The following is a 19078-nucleotide window of genomic DNA, read 5'->3' as shown; positions in this document are numbered from 1 at the left end:
TGCAGATTTCTCTCCCCCCCCCCCCCATTGACTTGTGGAGGCAGCAAAAAGTGGAAAACATAAATTCTGTGTCAAACTGGAACTTAATTGAATCATAGAATAGAATCATAGAGTTGGAAGAGACCACAAGGGCCATCAAGTCCAAACCCCCACCATCCAGAAATGCACAAAACACCCTGGACAGATGGCCATCCAGCCTCAGTTTAAAAACTTTCAAAGAAGGAGACTCCACCACCTTCTGAGGTAGTGCATTCCACTGTTGAACAACCCTTACTGTCAGGAAGTTCTTCCTAATATTTAGGTGGAATCTCTTTTCCTGTATCTCAAATCCATTACTCCTTGTCCTATTCTCTGGAGCAACAGAAAACAAGCTTGCTCCCTCTTCAACATGATGTCCCTTCAAATATTTAAACATGGCTATCTTGTCAGTAGCAGGTTAGCCTAACTCTATAGATGAAATATGTAATTTGGATGCAGTGGACACCCTCTACCATCTTCACCCCCAAAAGATGCTACACAAAGGCACAGCTTGAGAATGTTATGAACTGGAGCATGTAGAAGCTGGAGAAAGCTATTTTTATGAACTTGCACCTAACTTAGGCCAACAGACCATAGACTTTTTTTTTGCTATTAGCGCCATGGTATGTTCCAAAACAGCTGCTGAAAGAACCTCATAAACAGGACATGAATGCAGAAGTAAGAAGAGTTAGGATTTATATTCCCCCTTTCTGTCCTGTAAGGAGACTCAAAGGGGCTTACAATCTCCTTTCCCCACCCAACACCCTGTGAAGTGGGAGGGGCTGAGAGAGTTCCAAAGAACTGTGGGTAGCCCAAGGTCACCCAGCTGGTATGTGTTGGAGTGCACAAGCTAACCTGGTTCACCAGATAGGCCTCCACAACTCAAGTGGCAGAGCAGGGAATCAAACCCAGTTCTCCTGCTCTTAACCACTACACCATGCAGCCCCAGCATGGTGCAGAGGTTCAAGTATTAGACTAGCACTTGGGAGACCCAGGCTATGATCCCCACTCCGCCATGAAAGCTTCCAAGATGATCTCAGGCTAGTAATTATCAGTCTAATGTACTTCATAGGGTTGCACTGAGGATAGAATAGAAGAAAATTATGTTTTAAACCAGTGAGTCACTAGGGAGAAATGTGGAGCTTGTGTAAATGAATAGCTCATTTATTAAAACATTTATACCCTGTCTTTCCTCAAGGTTCGAGATGGCTTATAATATTTTGTACCCCGAGAGCTGCTGCTTTGCCATATGCTGCTTCAGGGAGCAGCAGTAGCGTAGTGGTTAAGAACAGGTGCAGTCTAATTTAGAAGAACTTGGTGTGATTCCCCGCTCTGCTGCTTGAGCTGTGGAGGCTTATCTGGGGAATTCAGATTAGCCTGTGCACTCCAACACATGCCAGCTGGATGACCTTGGGCAAGTCACAGTTCTTCTGAACTCTCTCAACCCACCCACCTCACCAGGGGGGATATAAATCCACTCTTCTTCATTTAAATACAGATGCTGCTAGACCTGTTCCTCACATATTTCTCTTTCAAGCTAAGCCAGCAGTGATCATTCCAGTTGTGTAGCAACAAACATAATTCAGTCAGCTATTTCCTGGGTAAAGTAAATCCTTTTCTGGAGGCTGAATCCACTGTAGTTCATTGCATGATCTTCATCTCTACCAAGAACATGCTATATCTTTTCTGGGTTTTGAATAGCCACCTATCACCCAGCCCTGGAACAGCAGCTGTTCCATGTGTAATCACCGAGGCCTAAGTCTCAAACACTTGTGCATTATGTAAATAAAGCCACGTAGCCAGACTTTGCCCCTTTTTCTATCTGCAAGGAACACATTAACTCAAACTGCACCAACACACCTTGGCAGACATGCTGCAAATTGGAGTGAAATACTATCTTTGGGAATGCTTCTGAACACCTGTCTAACCCACATTTATTTCAGCAGATGTAAGAGAAACTATATACTGCTATACTGTTGAAGGCTTCAACTGGTTGTGGTGGGTTTTCCAGGCTGCGTGGCCGTGGTCTGGTAGATCTTGTTCGTAAAGTTTCGCCTGCATCTGTGGCTGGCATCTTCAGAGGTGTATCACAGAGAGAAGTTTGTTGCAAACAGTGTCTAGTGAGAAGGGAAAGTTTAGTAGGATTTATATATTATCCATGTCCCAGGGTGGGGAACCAATCAGTAAGTGTTTGGGTGTAACTTGCTATGCAAAGATGTGGTTGAGTGCATGGCATTGCGAGTGGGGTTATCAGTCCATTTACATTTAACGCCACCCGCAATACAATGCACTCAACCACATCTTTGCATAGCAAGTTCCACCCAAACACTTACTGATTGGTTCCCCACCCTGGGACATGGACAATATATATCCCACTAAACATTCCCTTCTCACTGGACACAGTGTATAACAGACTTCCCTCTGTGATACACCTCTGAAGATGCCAGCCACAGATGCAGGCGAAATGTTAGGAACACGATCTACCAGACCATGGCCACACAGCCTGGAAAACCCACCACTACCACTATATACTGCTGGTTCTTTGATACCATATAGATTACCTCCTATATACCCGGGATATCAGGATGTTTGTTGGAGATGTCACCTAAGTCAGGTAAATTTGTTACATGTTCTTTGGAGTTGTTCTAAAATAAAAAACCTTTTTGGCACCCATTTTTTGTACGGTTTAGAATCAATAGGCCATGAGTTAACGTTCAGTCTGGCAACTGCTTTATTGTGTTATGTTAAAAAAATTGTGTACCTGTTTCAGGGAGCTGATGAGCTTGTGGCGCAAAGATATGCAACTGAAGGCGGAGCCTAAGAAGGGTGGGGTTTGGGGAGGAGAAGGACTTAATTAGGGTATGATGCCATTGAGTCCACCCTCCAAAGCTGCCATATTCTCCAGGGAAACTAATTTCTGTAACCTGGAGACCAGTTGTAATTCCAGTAGATATCCAGCCACCCTCTGGAGACTGGCAACTCTACTTTTTCCAGCTAATATTAATGACTGAGTTATGGAAATGTAGCCCTATATGGAACAGAATGTTGGCCAATGACTCAGAAATGTGAACACTCTTCACGTGTTGGCCTGACTCATACCGATCATGTTACAAATGAAGTCATACAGCAAAGACTTGGAATTACGCCAATTACAAATAAAATGAGGGAAACACGGCTCTGGTGGTACGGGTGCATTATGTGCCAGGAGGAGACTTCTGTTGCAAAAATGGCCCTAAACTTTGACCCTGGAGGCCACCACCCACGTGGAAGACCAAAGAAACAGTGGATGGACTGCATTGCTGAAGACATGCGTGCTGTCAAAATGCCCAAAATCGAGCTACTTGGCAAAGAAAATGTCAGTGCTAACCCCCTCAAGGGGAATACAGCCCTAGAAGAAGTAGTAGTAGTAGTTATGGAAATGCAGAAAGTTGTTCTCAGATTTAAAATAGAAGTATAAACTAGATTTAAGGGCTGATAAATTTACAGATGGGCTTGATTTATAATGTCACAGAACAATGAAGCTAATGATGGCTTTCCCCCCCTTTTGTGTTTTTTTGAAACTTTAAAATTAGTGTTTCTGGTATTTTTTTCCCTTTCTTAATTTTTTAAAAACATCTCAAACACTTGCATGTTCTGCAAATAAATAAGCCAAGAAGCTAGGCCCTGCTTGTTTTCTATCTACCAGACACACACTAACTAAATAAATTATACAAACACTGCTTGATATTTGATTAATTTATTAGATTGAGGACACAGACTCGGTTCTGCATGAGCAGATGCAGTTACAGTTTTAGTACAGACAGCACCACTTACCGTGGGTCAGGTATAGTGTCTTGCAAATTAGTGAAACAGTCAGAGGAAAAGAGGCACCAGACAACACAGACAGGAAGGCGGTAAGAATGACGCCTCTTCTCCCTCCCCTGCAGCCCACCCTTCTTCTTCACAGCTTCCACCAGGCTACAGTATCCCTACTCACATCAAAAACGGTCTTCTCTACACAGTAACACACTGAAGAGTAGCAGCTTCTTCAAACAAACAAACCTGGGGTTCTGTTTTAGGATATGGACTTGATTTAATGAGATGAGGAAGGGAGAAGAAATTACCAAGGGAGTCACCAGCTTCTACTCAACACCGTACAGCTGGCCGAATTTAATACTGTGCTGGAAACCTTGCTGTGTGTCTTGCAAGTCACCAACTCCTCGCTAAAACCCTATAAGCAGAAAGCTTGTGAGCTATGCGCATACAGATCCCCTTTCCATTTGTATCTTCAGAACATCATACTGCAAATGACCATTGGAGGAAACTGGCTGGCGATGCTCTTCAGAGCTCCCATTTGGAAAAATCTTCAGGGAGAGATGAGTGTTCAGTGTCTGTTTTTGAAATATAACTCATAGTCATACCCCATTCATAAAAGAACACCTAAAAGCATTAAGGGCAACCATCTGTGCTTGCTGTGGTAGCTCAGTTTACAGAACGGAGAGTCTTGGACAAAGTGCTGCGATCATTTCAAAAGGCAAAACCATTTTCTGAAGATCTGAAGTAACAGTGAAGAATTTATCCAGAGGTCACAATCAAGACTACTTCTTGGGAGAGAATTCTCCCCATATATCATGTAACAAGATGGGGGAGGGTGACAAAACTTTATAAAAATTACGCAATCTATTAAAACGACATTTAAAAACGCACAGAATACCTTCCTGCCCATAGCAAGCATGCTAGGATTTTTTCGCTTGCAATCTTGACCCTCAACACCCCCCCCCCCAAAAAAAAACCCTACAAAAGACAGGCAAAAGATGAAGGGCATAAGAACAATTTCTATCTCAAGGGCAGGCTTGAAACACAAGAACAGTGCAAGAAACCCCAAAATCTGGTTTCCAAAACCACAGAAATTCTCTCAGTAGTGTTTCTCCAGTAATTTTTTTTAAAGCATTAACACAAAAGATGCAGAATGAACATGTGCTTAGAAAGATGCGAAAATCTGAGACAGTCACCAGAAAGCCCGCCAGGAGCTTAAGGCACAGTGAGAAAAGCTCGGAGACAACTTGCTATTCCACAGACACCTTCGCACCCTCCCGCAAGATGCACGGCAGCTTGGCGTTCTGATGCAGTTCCTCACACTGGTTGAAAATGGAAGACTTTAGAGCTGGGCTGGACAGATCTGTGATGAGAACTGAGCCAAAATAACCTGTCATCCCCCCAAATGCTGACTTCAGCAACCTAAATTTTGCTTACGGGGCAAATCTGCATTGTATTGTTGAACATTTTCATGGCCGGAATCACTGGGGGGTTGTGGGGTTTCCGGGCTATATGGCCTTGTTCCAGTAGCATTTTCTCCTGACATCTCACCTGCATCTGCGACATCAGAGAAGATGCCAACTATACATGCAGGCGAAACATCAGGAGAAAATGCTACTGGAACACAGTCATACAGTCCGGAAACCCCACAACAAATCTGCATCATTTGTACTCTGCGTCCTTGCTTCTGTAAGTCATGGCAAGATGCAGAGTTCCAGTGGGGTAGCCACGTTGGTCTGTTTTAGCAAAGCAGAAGTCCGGTGGCACCTTAATGACTAACAGTTTATTATTCCAGCATGAGCTTCTGTGACAGAGTTCTCTTCATCAGATCCAAGGGGGTCTAGATCTGCAGAAGAGAGCTGTGTCTCACAAAAGCTCATGCCAGAAGAATACAGGTTAGTTTTCATTTAAGGTGCCACTGGACGCATGCTTTGTTAAGGAGAAGAAAGGAAGATATCCCCTTCAGTCGGCACTGCCCTGCAGACCTCCAAAAATATCTTTATAACCACAAAGGTCAGAAGCCTCAATATCTATTGTTTAAACCAGCAATTCTAGTAGCTGGATTCTGCAGACTTGTTACTTCAAATGTGTTCTCCCAGGGTAAGCATTGCTGCACCTGGGCAGAATTGTGACACCCATGCAGAGGACTGATTCAAGAGTTTACATCCCAAATGTCTTGCAGCCAGCCTCAGCACATATCCCACTGCCCAGGCTTTCACACCCCGAGGCTAGAAAACCTCTTCAGTGCTGGTCTAGGCTCCCAATCAGTTAGAGCAGGGGTAGGGAACCTGCGGCTCTCCAGATGTTCAGGAACTACAATTCCCATCAGCCTCTGTCAGCATGGCCAATTGGCCATGCTGGTAGGGGCTGATGGGAATTGTAGTTCCTGAACATCTGGAGAGCCGCAGGTTCCCTACCCCTGAGTTAGAGCAAGGGTATCAGAGAACCAAGCAGATAAGGCTTAAAATTTGCAGCCCAGAAATCGCTCCTTGGATGTTCCCAGTGGCAGGTCCTTGTCAGCTAAATTGTCAGCCTTCTCCTCTCCACTGAAAGAGGTTCAAACATTCTGCAGAAAGCAGGAAGTGGTTTTTTTGCTGGAATGCTCCCCTTTTAGGATGCATCTGTGTGCTTCCAAACAGAATGAGTCAGAAAGAACGCTGAATTGGAACCTTCTCACCAACAGTTCTGTATGTACAAGAAGATTTTTTCAAAAAGATAGGGTAGTATTCCAACAGGCATTCTCTTCTCCACTGCAGTGGAATAGTTCAAGAAGACTTTTATTCTGCTGATCGCAGAGGGCAGACTAGAGTTTCCAGCCCTGATGCTGGGCAGCAGCTTATCCTGCAAATTTGATTAAAAAAATCCACTGAAGACCAGAGGCTGGGAGCATAAGTTGATAGAATTTCATCTTTGTGATGGGGCAATCATGATAATGGCCCACCCCACCCCCAAAGGCACATAAATCTGCCCTTGGCTTTTTAGGGAAAAGATCATCAACCTACTGCAACGTGAAATCCCAACTTCCGAGGTTTGCAAGGAAAGGCAGAATGTGCCTTTCCCAGCCAGGCAATAACTTCCCAATGGGCCTACAGAAAACGAGGAAGCAGAGGAAAGCCAAGCAGTGCTTTGGCCCAGAACACCCAAGACACACACACGTGCCTCTTTTATTAAGTTTTAATTACACTGCCATTTCAAGTTTAGGAATCTCCCTTCATGGTTACTTCCCAAATGAATCATTTACAGGAAGCTCACAACACAGGGAGCATACCTTTCTTTTAAAAAATTAATCAAAAACATACCATCCCCAAATGCACACTGCATTTAACTTCTCGTCCCAGGCAGCTCTGCTGGGCAAGATTTAATTTTCCTCCAGAAGAAAAAAAAAAGGAATTCCTCAAACCAAGCACCAGCCCTCAACATGAGGGGATGCCCAGTTGTTAAACATAAAAGCAGACAAAATTTCCATCATCACAGGAAGGAAAAAAAAAGATAAGCAGAAGGTGAGAATGTTTGTAGTATACAGTCAGGAAGCCCACCTTGATCCTATATTACAAACTTTTTACAACATACAAAATAGATCAATATTTATGATTATAATACATTTTCCCAACCCCCATGTTATTTCAGAGTAAATATACACAATAATCATCATCATAAATCTGGTACCAGTCACATGATGGAAATAGTGTGTAAGGCAAAGAAACCCCCCAAAAAACAGCAAGCAAGGTTTGGTGTCACGTAACTGTCTGCAGAGAGTTGGAAAAGAACGTGGTGGGAAGGAAGGGAAGAATTCCATTTCTGCACCAAGGCTGGATTTATGGTGCTCCAGCCTAGAATGGGGTAATGGAATAGAGACTAGGAGTGATTCTCCCGGGAGGCTCTGCATGCACAAAGACTTGGGGGGCAAGCAGAGCACAGGAATGGTCCCAAACAGGCTTGTTTTCAGTGCTGCAAATTATTGCATTGCTAAGTGAGCACACAACTTACTGCTGGACCCTCCCCTGCCCCCTGGTACTGAGAAAAAGGTAAACGGGGACACAACACCGCTCTGATTTCAACAACAAGGGAGGGTTGTCAGGTCTCCACTTAGTGGCATGCCATGTTCTGCCCCATCTTGGTATACGAATCATCGACAACGTGCTGTCAACTGCACACAACTGACCCAATAGCTAATGTGATATGTTTAAGCACATTAAACAATTGTTAAAAATCAAACCCTGATTTTAGGAGCGAGGGAGGAGCAGTGCGGTGAGCTGCTAAAAACAGGAGAAGACGACTTCTTAATTTGACTATCTTTCAGTTCCTTGAAGAAATCCTCCCCAGGGTGGACAAAACCACATGTCGGTCCACCATCCCTTGGCACGAAAGGGAATGCAAAATTTTGATGAGGGCCAGGGGGTGGAGTTAAGGACACACACAGGCCTAGTCCATACAACAGTCATCTGCCGCACAAGAAGGTCCCACCAGGACTATGAATCCACTCTTGGGAATCACACGAGGGAATCTTCTGAGGAAGAAGCAGTGCAGCCAAAACAAATGTCCCGTCAGCAGTTCCAGGTCTAAAGCCCACTCCGGCCTTGGCACCACTGCGGAATCTGTACCTGTGTGTCACCATCAACTCTGGTAATCAGCTCGGTACGGTCCTTTCCCCTCTGCCGCATCCAAGAATGCCTCTCATCCTGGTGTTTATTAATAAACTTGATACGTTGCTATTAAACCACAGGCACCCTACTGTGCTCACATGTGGAACTCTGACCTTCCACATGCTCTGCAGGATTGTGAGGGAGTTGCAGAGATTTGAAGAGGGATGACCGAGCCAATGGGGGAAGCTGTTACTCAACAGAAAGAGGAGGGCCCCCAGACATGCAGAACCCAGCAATACAACTGTGCCGTGGATCCCAGATTTCCCTCGCTGCCTTGGTCAAGGCTATAACTGTGCACCTCCCCTACTCAGACTCTGCTCCAGCAGCAGGCTATTGCCATTCCTCCCCTGTCTTCTTTTTCAAGTTATACAGTTTCACAAGTATGTGTGTCTGCATCCAACACACTTAGAAAATTCACCTCATACCCTTTGTAACGCTGCACCTCTTCAAAAGAAAACTCAGAACTCCACTTTCAACCATTCACAGCCATTTCCCTTTCCCCACCACAGGCAAAAACAAAACAATTCTTTTAAAAACCGCATAGAAGTTGTCATCCCAACCTGCACCGCAGTTCAAGTTTGGCTTGCTTTTTCTGGGACGCACTCCCCTGTGCACTAATTCTCCAGTGGTATCAGGCTGAACTTTCACTACATGACACGAGCAGCAGAAAAAGCAAGAAACAAACTCGGATCTGCAGAGGAGAGCTCTCACCTCGCTGCTGGTACCAAAACGTCCATTTAAGTCCGGGTGTGACATGCACAGAGAGGTGAGAGATGGTAGATTTGTCCGGTTCTTGCAACAGTTGGGAGAAGGAGGAAAACAAAAACGAACATGCAGGTTTCTCAGGGACAAGGAGCAGAATCCGAGGAGCGGAAAACAGGTCCCTTTGTTTTGGCACCGTGCAACGATGCTCAGCTGCTGTTTTTCACCTGGGGATGGGAGGCAGAGGCGGGGCCCCACGAGTTGCTGAAAAGACAACAGCAGCTGTTAACGGTACGAGTAGGGGGCAAAGAGCCATTTTCCACAGCGACTGTGGCCAGGGCCCCACAGCAGACCACAACCCTCAATAGCCAGATGCAGACCAAGTGAATGCTGAACATGCGATATGAATAGATGAAAACAGCCCAAATACATCTAAATGCTTCTGTTGTCTGAAGAATACTATTCCTCTCAGGCATGTCTGCCCATGTCAAGGCTTTTCTGCATTAAACAGTCTCTTCCCACAAATCTTTTAATGCAGGGGTGTCCAACTCTGGCGCTTCAGATGTTCATGGACTACAATTCCCATCAGCCCTTGCTGGAATGACCAATTAAAGTGTTTAAACATGGTGAATTGGCCATGCCAGCAGGGGCTGATGGGAATTGTAGTCCACGAACATCTGAAGAAATAGAGTTGGACACCCCTGCTCCAATGCAAATAGCTATGAATTCCTCTCCCTGCAACTCTGGCATCCCGAATGCTGTTTTTTCATTCTCTTCCCTGCAAAAATATCTTGAGTCTGGGGAAACCTGAGTAAGAGGTTACACAGCCAACGATGAACACTGAACAACGACATGTAATTTATATCATGTGAGGGTGACTGGAAACTTAATGAAATGGTTGGATGGCCAGGAGTGTCCAGGGCGAATGGCTAGCAACCAGGGAGTGGGATTACCTCTCCTGCCACCAACCACCAATTCTTATGCAGAGTGCTAAACAGTGAGATAGCTTTTGGTGTCCAACAAACTAAACAAACCACAACAAACCGGAATCAGGGCTCACCTCTGTTTGTTTTGCTGGGATAAATCCTCTGGAAGTGTTTAAACTCTTCTGGGGCTGGGAAATCTTCGACTGGATGGAAAGAATATTTGGATTCAAAGTCGTCTGCAGGAAGAGAAAATAGTTTTCATAAAGGTGGCAGGCAACCCAATGGCTGTCTGGCCAGCTGAAAGACTTCCGATGGTTGTATACTATTCTGGCCCGTAAGGCTCTGGGACAGGGTCTGGAAGTGAGGGTTAAAACTGCAAAGCAGCCTTGCCTCCTGGGGACGGACCAGGTGGCCTTCTCAGGAGGAAGAACTGTTTTTTTAATACCCCATTTTTCTCTACCTTAAGGAGTTTCAAAGTGGCTTACAATCACCTTAACCTCCTCACAACTTGTAAAGGAGGTGTAACTGACAGAGTTCGGAGAGAACTGAGATTGGCCCGAAGTCACTCAGCAAGCTTCATGTGGAGGAGCGGGAAAACAAATTCGGTTCTCCAGATTAAAGTTCGCTGCTGATATGGAGTAGTGGGGAATCAAATCCAGTTCTCCAGATTAGAGTCCACTGTTCTTAAACACTGAACTATGCTGATTTTCTATTCTGAGTACCTTCAAGAATGGTAGACAGTTTTGGCCCACCAGGCATAACCTACTGGGAAGCTGGCAACTATGTTGCCAGGATTGGTATCATTTTGTTGGCATCCCTCTGCCAGAATCCAAAGGGACTGCCAGATTTCCAATTCAAGGCCCTTATTGGCATCTAGGCTATAAAGTAATACATAATATACAAAAACTTAAAATATACAGAGATTTAAAATAGATAAAAGACATCACACAATACAATATTGCATGGAGTTAAAAATAAAAGTTAATACAATTGTAAAAAGGACCAGAGTAAAAATTAGCAACCCAGATTTCACAAATACGAAGGAAGGCTAGAGAAAAGAATGCAAGGTTGAGGTGAGCCGCTCAGGTAATGGCTGGCTCATCCAGGATGGAGTTACTGTATGCAGAACCTTTTACAGGAAACCTGGGAAACACACCCAGCGCAGGACTGAGGCCCCAGAGCTACATGGTACTTTCTGAACTAACTGAGCAACAAAAGCTATTGTCCAGCCAACAGCTGCCTTTACCCCCTTCATATGACAGCAGCTCTCATGTAAACAGGCCAATCAGATTCTCTGCACCAACCTTCATTTGAAGGATGACCAACTATGCCTCTGTCACATCACTAATCCCCCCCCCTCCTTCTCTGACTGACTTGACAGAAGTTAGGAAAACTCTAGGGAAACTGGAAGGGATGTGTCTGATTTTCTAGACTGTCAAGTCGAGAAAAAGCACATAGTTCCTATGTGAGCCTCCTTCTCAATGCTAAACCGTCAACACCCACATTGATTGGCGCATGGGCTTTCACACTGGCTGGCCTCCTAACTGTGTGCCCTGGTTTCTGACACACAGATCAGATCTAGACTCACTTCCTCCTTGGATTCACTGCCTGGAATTGCAGCGGGATCACCTGCTTGGGGTTTCCTGTGCACGTTTCCTTTGAAACACCCTCAAGCTACAATTGGCATGTCTGTCAGAGGACCCTTGGAAATAGTCCACCTCAAATCATCCCCCATGTAGAAAAGGACAGCAAATATTCTTGTTGTCCCATCTTCCTTCTCCTCTTTTGCTTACTTCTTGCCCTTCTGTCTCCCTCTTCTCTGCAGAACATGTGTAAATGTTTAGATGAGCAAAATCTAAATGACAGCTGGACCCTCCTTCAAACAGGAGCCATGTGCAGATTAGTACCGAGTGCACAGCTTGTACCGTGTGCAAACCAGATAAGGTGAGGGCACCTGATTGGTACCACAATTGTATATAGTTAACACAGACAGCAGAGTGATGTGTGCCTGAAAACACCTGTGGTCTGGCGAAGCACTTTGTTAGTAGATAGCAATAAAATAGAACTGTACTGGTGACTGTGTGTCTGTCAGTTCTTGTCTACATTGCATTCTACAAGGTGGTCTACTCCGAGTAAATCCACTGCTTCAACAACTACTGGGTAGATGCAAGAATTTGGTGCTAGTACTGATGAGCTGTGTGGTATTTTTTGCTGAAATATATAGAAATAGCGCTAGGAATTCTTGCCCGTAACCCTGACTCACCTCAATAATCTAGCTCCGATTATTCCCATTTGTTCCAGACTCATATCCTTTCTAAGCCTGCCCTGGAGACCCACGACTTTCTATTTCAGCCCCAAACTTTTGGACACACAGTATTCGTTCCCCTAAATCTTCATTCAGACTTGAGTCCCTCGTCTGTCAGAACAGAAGTTTGCAGAGCATCTTTGCTCACAAACAGGGGCCTTGGGCAATCACATGCTCCAATGCAGTGGTGGCGAACCTATGGCACGGGTGCCAGAGGTGGCACTCAGAGCTCTCTCTGTGGGCACGCGCACACAGAGTTCGTCATGTGGGGAGGTGGAAAATCGCCCCCACACATCTAGGTTGGCCTGGGCCACTGGGCATGATGTGCACACACCACAGCGAGCAGGGAGGACTCGCCTGTGGGGGCCTGGTGCTGATCCTCCGGGTGGCTGCTGCCCGAGGGGGGCAGAGGAGGCAGAGATGCTACAGAGGTGAAGAGCAGAGTGCGGGGGACTTGCTGGAGGCTAGAACAGGCTGGTCCCTGCTCGAGGGATTGGGGCGGATGAGCTGAAGCAGTGCAGGGCAGAGCTGTGAGTGCACACAGGACCTGCTGGAGCAGGTTGGCGGCTGCTGTTCAAGAGGTTGAACAAACAAAACGTGTGCCTTTCCAAACACCGGGGAAATGCTCAGACCCAAGTTTTTTGCCGATCGCCTGGGTAGATCAAGCCCAGGGATGAGGAACCGAGATGCATTTAGGATAAAAAAAACAAAACACCAAGGTCTTTGGTAGAACTGCTTTTATTTTTCTGTTCCTGTTGCATTTTTGTGGGAAGTCAAGTGCTGTGATAACATGTGAAGGAAAAACTACAGATCAGATGGCTGCGCCACCAATTTAACTTTCCTGAAGTTATTCCACCCCATGTACAGCATTCTTGCCTTCCTTGACTGCCTTTTTACTTCTATTTTGTGGTGGGGGGTTATTGGGTTTCAGAAGTGAAAGTTTTACTTCCCTCTCCCCCTGTACCCCTTCCCTTTCTCCCACCAAGCCCCCAGTGTGATAGTGTAATTATTTCAGGGAGATTATTTGCATTAAACCTAAGACCTAATTTTGGGGAAGCAGTGTAGGTAACCCTGTTAAGTGCTGTTAAGCCCCGCTGATTTTCATGAGAAGAACTAAAGCGCACTGTTTTACCTGGGAGTTGCTGGCAATGGGGCTTGCTTCTAAACCCTCCTAGGATCATGATTCACTCATTCGAAGTGTTGCATGGTTGCATCAAAGGAAAGACACCCTCTACCACCAAGCTTACTCCCGAGTAACGCGCACCTTGGAGTCAACCGTTTTTTCTAAACTAAAACCTCAGTATTCAGGTTAAATTGCCGTGTTGGCACTTTGTGATAAATAAGTGGGTTTTGGGTTTTAGTTTGGACACTCGGTCTCTAAAAGGTTCTCCATCACTGCTCCAATGGATTCCTATCACGAAACAGAATGGCTGTAGTCCTTTGCCACTCAACGCTTTTGTTCCAAGAGAACTATTTTAAAAAGCTTCTGGATCACTTGGAATAGGTTCAGGTTTATTTGTTTTACCTGTTCTAATTATTCTTGCATTGCATTTACTTTATTGGCCTTGGAACCAGAAGTTTCAAGAGGAGAATGGTATGTGTACATTCACACGCACAAAAATGCATACATGCAGTGCTTCATTGTTTGAATAAGTAGCTATCAACCTGAGAATTCTGTGCAATTTAAAAAACACTTTTTAAAACATAGATGTAAGGGTCTAGAAAATATCTAAACATTCCAGGAAAAAATTATTTTCTCCCCAAAGGACTGCCCCCCCTCTCCCCCTCCCCCCCTCTCTCCCCCTCCCTCCCTCCCTCCCCCCCCCCCAATGAGAAGAACTGGGAATTTTTCAGAACTAATAAACAACTCCTATAAAAATCTTCTCTTTCAGAATGAGTGAAATGCTTTCTAAGACAATGCTTTACCCAAAATGTGCAGTAGAGAAAAAAAATCACATTATGATTTTTCCCATTTAAACATTAAAATGGAAATAATTTTTGAACAATTGCTATGCTATAATGTGCTTTATTATAATACATTGTTAAAAGTTCAATATTATCAATGCTGTGGAGAAATGGCTCCTTCCCTCCCTCCCTTTTCTTTTTCTTTTCTCCTCCCCTCCTCCCATCAGGGATCATAGATTTGGAGGACTTAGAAATTCCAGAGAAACATCAGAAAGTGCAACCTGACCTAAGGGGAAAAGATATCTTGACCCAGCCTGACCCGGTCAAAGGAGGGTGGGGTCTGGGATCTGATAAATTGCTGGGAGTGAAGGGGCGAAGTCTCTTCTTTCCTTCTGCTGGAGAGCAGACCTCTTGCCTGAGCTGTGAAGGGCGCAGCCATTTTTGGATCATGTGCTCAGTCAGGTAATGTGAACTGTTTGAGAATGACAACCTTCTAAGTTTTACATGCCTACCCTATGTTCAACAACTCCTAGGTAGGGTATGTTAAGAGATAGGGGATTTGCGTTTATATCTTCTTTTGTTTGGAAACCCTTGCTCAATCTGGCGCTCTGATAAAAGATACTTGTGACTTTTATTTTTAATAAATACTTTTATATCTTAGATGTGGAAGACAGTTCTCTGTGCCACGAATGCCCCACTGTCTTGGATGCGCTAGTTAAACGGGAGATAGAGAAAGGCTGAGCAGTTTTTCCTCCAGGACCTCCAATCTACCCTGTGGAACCCGGGAGAGGGGAACCAAGGGGGAAACTGAGGCAGAGGCCTCATGGTTGAAAAGGAAGCTGGGGAATCCTGATCTTCCCCAGCGGGCAGTCCTCAAATGATCAGGTGGTGGCAGCGGTTTACCCAGAGAGAAAGCTAGCCCTCCCCAGGAAAAGTTGGCAACCCCTGGGAGAGTGCAGAGAGCGGAATAGGGTCTGTCAGGCAAAGCAAGCCCGTTCCATCACAAATGCTATGAATTTTAACTTGTTAACCAGATGCGGTGCTGATCCTGCCAATTGTGACATACAAAAATGTTTTCTCTCCAAATACACTTTCCTTTGTTCACCACATAATTTGTTTTCTATTTTCAACTTTTATTTTTTCCTACCTCTCAGCTGGCAAACAATAAGATCTATGGTAGCATTGGATGCAGCAGTTCCCAACTTTTTCAAGTGCAGGGTATACTTCCTACAAATGTCACATTTTATGTTGTTAAACAAGCGTAATACGTTTGATAGGAAAGTACTAAACATATTTAAATTTCCCCCAAAATTTCTGGATTTCTGAAAGAAGATTCCTGTGGCATCAAAGTTTCTAAACATTTTAGATCTCTAAGCTAGGATATATGAATTTTCAACAAAATCCCAAAAGCACAACATTAAAATGTGGATTCTTGTCTTAGAATAATTGTCTTCATAGGTGAAAATTCATTATTTAAAAATTACACCTGGCCTTTCCATCTGGTGGTTCACGGTGCCTTACACATTCTGGAATGAACTGAACTATGCAAGCCTACTAAAACACTGGAAATGTAACCACTCACGTGACAGAAAATAGCAGCTTCGACCATCTTCACTATATATTTTTCATGGTTTTAGCTATGCCCTAATTAGAATCTAGTAGGGCCGTGCTTGCTTTAGTAAATCAATTTCAAACTACTGAGCCTTTTTAAAAAAATACCAACCACTTAAGAAATAAACCACCTTAGCTTTTAGAACGGTCCTAATGGCACATACAGTTTACACCAACTTCTTTCCTCCTAAACACACACACAACCTTGACTCCTGGCTGGTTTTAATAACCTCAAATGAATGTGGCCATCCATTAATAGGGCTCAGGTCTAGCTTTGCTCTTTTGGAACCCAGAGCACTCCTTCCCCGCAATCCAAATGCCACACAAGCTCCAACAAGAAAAATGGCAATTTCTTTTTACTCACCCAAGAAACACCTGACCGTGGAGATGGAGTCCCTGTGCCCATTTCTCATGGGTGGTGGTGGAGGTGGGGGCCCGACCGGCGTTCTGGTAGGTGGTGGTGGCGGTTTCCCGCGGCTCGTGGGATCTGAACACCCGTGCATTCTGTAAGGCGGGGGAGGTGGAGGTGCATCTCTGCCGCCATTCCGGATGATGGGTGGTGGCGGAGGGGGGGCTGCAAGGGAAATTCTTCAGAGTTAGGTCTGGAAGGTGCCGCGCGGCTTCCTCTGGACAGGCAGGTAGATCCGGCAGGCCCCCTCCAAGCGACAGCTGGCTTCCCAACTGCATTTGACTCCCACAATTCCAGTCAAGAGTTTTACTCAGCAAAGCAGCCAATTTGTGCACATGATCTTTATGCATGGAAAGACATCAGCTGCCATGTGAGAATTAAATAATGATTGAAGAGAACAGGCAACCAGATGACGGCTTCATTCTGCATTCTGATTGCAACTTGCTACCTGTTCTCATTCATTCTAGAGACCTGGCAGCAAAGCCAGACATTCACTAAGCCCCCTGGAGGAGACTTAGCCCCACAGTAATTTACCAACCTAAAAAAAGGCCAAGATTACCTGTAAGCCAATTATCCCACCTGCTCTGACCTTCATGCTTGGCTTAGACTAGCATGATACTCTGCTGTGGTGCCAGCAAGCCAGGACATGCGATGCCATCTCAGGCAGCCTGACGGTAAAGACCCTTCTACAAAGTGAGACTGTATTCTAACCCTGACACACACCGTTCCCAGTAACTAACATGTAATGCCAGAACAGTCTCAGAGGTCAAAACCCAACACCTCCCAAGAATTTCTGAAAAACTGGGATTGAATGACACTGCTAGCTAACACCACTGTGCAGCATTTTCATCGTTCCTTCCAAACATTAAAAGTGCTCCACATTAGTTATGTTAGGGGTGGCCAACCTATGGTGTTCCAGATGTTCATGGACTACAATTCCAATCAGCCCCTGCCAGCATGGCCAGTTGGCCACCCCTGCATTATGTCCATTATACCCACAACTCTGGGAGGCAGACTAGGGTTTATTCGTCCCATGCTGCTAGTGACTGGGGGGTGGGGAGGTGGAGAGAAAAGAAGAGGATTTTGGATTTATACTCTGTATTTCTCAACCGTAAGGAGTTCGAAAGCAGCTGACCAACTCCTTCCCTTCCCCCACTCCACAACAGACCCCTTGTGAGGTAGGTGCGGGTGGGAGAGTTCTGAGAGAAATGTGACTAGCCCAAATTCACTCGGCAGGCTTCATGTGGAGGACGGGGAAAACGGGTTCACCAGAGTCCAGCACTCTTAACTACTACACCACACTGGGAGACAAGCTGTGAATTAGAAGCTTCTTAGCTCCAAACTCACTCTTGGCTCCAGCACCAAACACCAGTCTTACAGCAGGTCTAACTCCAGTGGATACTGAGGGGCTTTTGACAAAATGGCAGACCAAGGCATTTAACGAAGGCTGCATTCTGGCAGAAGAAGAGTTTGGATTTATACCCCACCTTTCTCTCCTGTAAGGAGACTCAAGGTGCCTTCAAAGCTCCTTTCCCCTCCTCTCCCCACAACAGACACCTTGTGAGGTAGGTGGGGCTGAGAGAGTTCCGAAGAACTGTGACTAGCCCAAGAACACCCAGCAGGAATGTAGGTTCACCAGATAAGCCTCCGCCACTCAGGTGGAGGAGTGGGGAATCAAACCCAGTTCTCCAGATTAGAATCCACCTGCTCTTAATCACTACATCACGCTGGCTCTCAGACTGGACCCACACAGGAAGCCAAGTCACTCTCTGGCATTCAGGGTCACAAACCCATTTCCATATTTTCTGGGTTGCATCACATATACCTTTCTGCACATCTAGCCCCACAGCCCCCTCTTTCTATAAACCAAGAATCCTATTAATACCATCAAGACCCAATCCTGGCCTTCACTCCAGCAGATGGGGTCGGGGGAGGCTCTTACCTGCACCTCGGCTTGGAGGGTCACGGGCTGGAGGAGGAGGTCGACTACTTTGTAAAGAAGGGGAGGATGAAGGGGGTGGGGGTGGAGCCATGCCCCTCACAGGCCCCGGTGTCTTCCTATGCAAGGAATTGTGTCTCTGCGGAAGTTCGGGGGCAGATTCGTTGGTAGGGCTAGCGGGCCCATTGGGAACACAAGGGGGCTGCCGGTAAGGTGGAGGAGGCGGCGCCAGGGACTGGCCCTGACTGCTTGGTCCTGTCCGGACATTCACTGGGGAAGGGGGCGGCTTGATGGGCGGAGGAGCTGGAGGTCCGTCCCGGCTTCCTGGGTGCCGCTGTCCCGGGGTTGGAGGCAATGGCTTCTCACGATTGTAGGAAGGTGCTTTGCTGCTGTGCATGGAAGGGGGAGCTGGGGGGGCGTTGGCTCGGCGTCCTGGTGGCGGAGGTGGCGGGGCTGACGAACTGTGTTTCATGCCGGTGCCGCCAGCACTGTTCGGCCGTGAGAGATCTGGCAAGGAAGGTCTCTGCATACGAGGAAGCTCTGGCGGGGAAGCCCGGTTGCTATCATTGTCATCCTGGTGACGACTGCTAGCGGTCGACACGGGGGGCCGAGGAGCAGCGGCTCTAGATCCGGGAATGTGTAAGGACTGTTTCGCAGAGGGGCTGTCCAAAACTGGAAAAGAACCCCACCAGGATTAATTGGTAGCAAAGTTAACTGGGTCAGCCTTGAAGTTTTATATAGTTCAATAGATTGTCGAAGGCTTTCAAGGCCGGATTCAACTGGTTGTTGTAGGTTTTCCGGGCTGTGTGGCCATGGTCTCTAGAT

The 19078-nt window shown here is 45.9% G+C and overlaps 1 protein-coding gene across 2 annotated transcripts in view; it reads right to left on the bottom strand.

Annotated features, from left to right (window-relative positions):
- Positions 1-3738: 3738 nt before the first annotated feature.
- The window catches only part of WIPF2 (WAS/WASL interacting protein family member 2), a 48325-nt gene continuing 32985 nt past the window's right edge, over positions 3739-19078 (bottom strand). For both annotated transcript variants that reach the window (XM_048517260.1, XM_048517261.1), the window contains 5 exons: positions 18257-18925; positions 16270-16479; positions 10219-10320; positions 6261-9422; positions 3739-6101 (listed from right to left, as the gene is read on the bottom strand). In XM_048517260.1, the coding sequence (XP_048373217.1) occupies positions 9382-9422; positions 10219-10320; positions 16270-16479; positions 18257-18925 (1022 nt within the window). In that variant the 3' untranslated portion in view covers positions 3739-6101; positions 6261-9381. The remainder of the gene's footprint in view (positions 6102-6260; positions 9423-10218; positions 10321-16269; positions 16480-18256; positions 18926-19078) is intronic.

Source organism: Sphaerodactylus townsendi, linkage group LG15 (assembly GCF_021028975.2).
Source record: "Sphaerodactylus townsendi isolate TG3544 linkage group LG15, MPM_Stown_v2.3, whole genome shotgun sequence".
Taxonomy (NCBI): Eukaryota; Metazoa; Chordata; class Lepidosauria; order Squamata; family Sphaerodactylidae; genus Sphaerodactylus; species Sphaerodactylus townsendi.
Note: the sequence above shows the minus strand (reverse complement) of the source record. Positions and strands in the feature narration are given on the sequence as shown.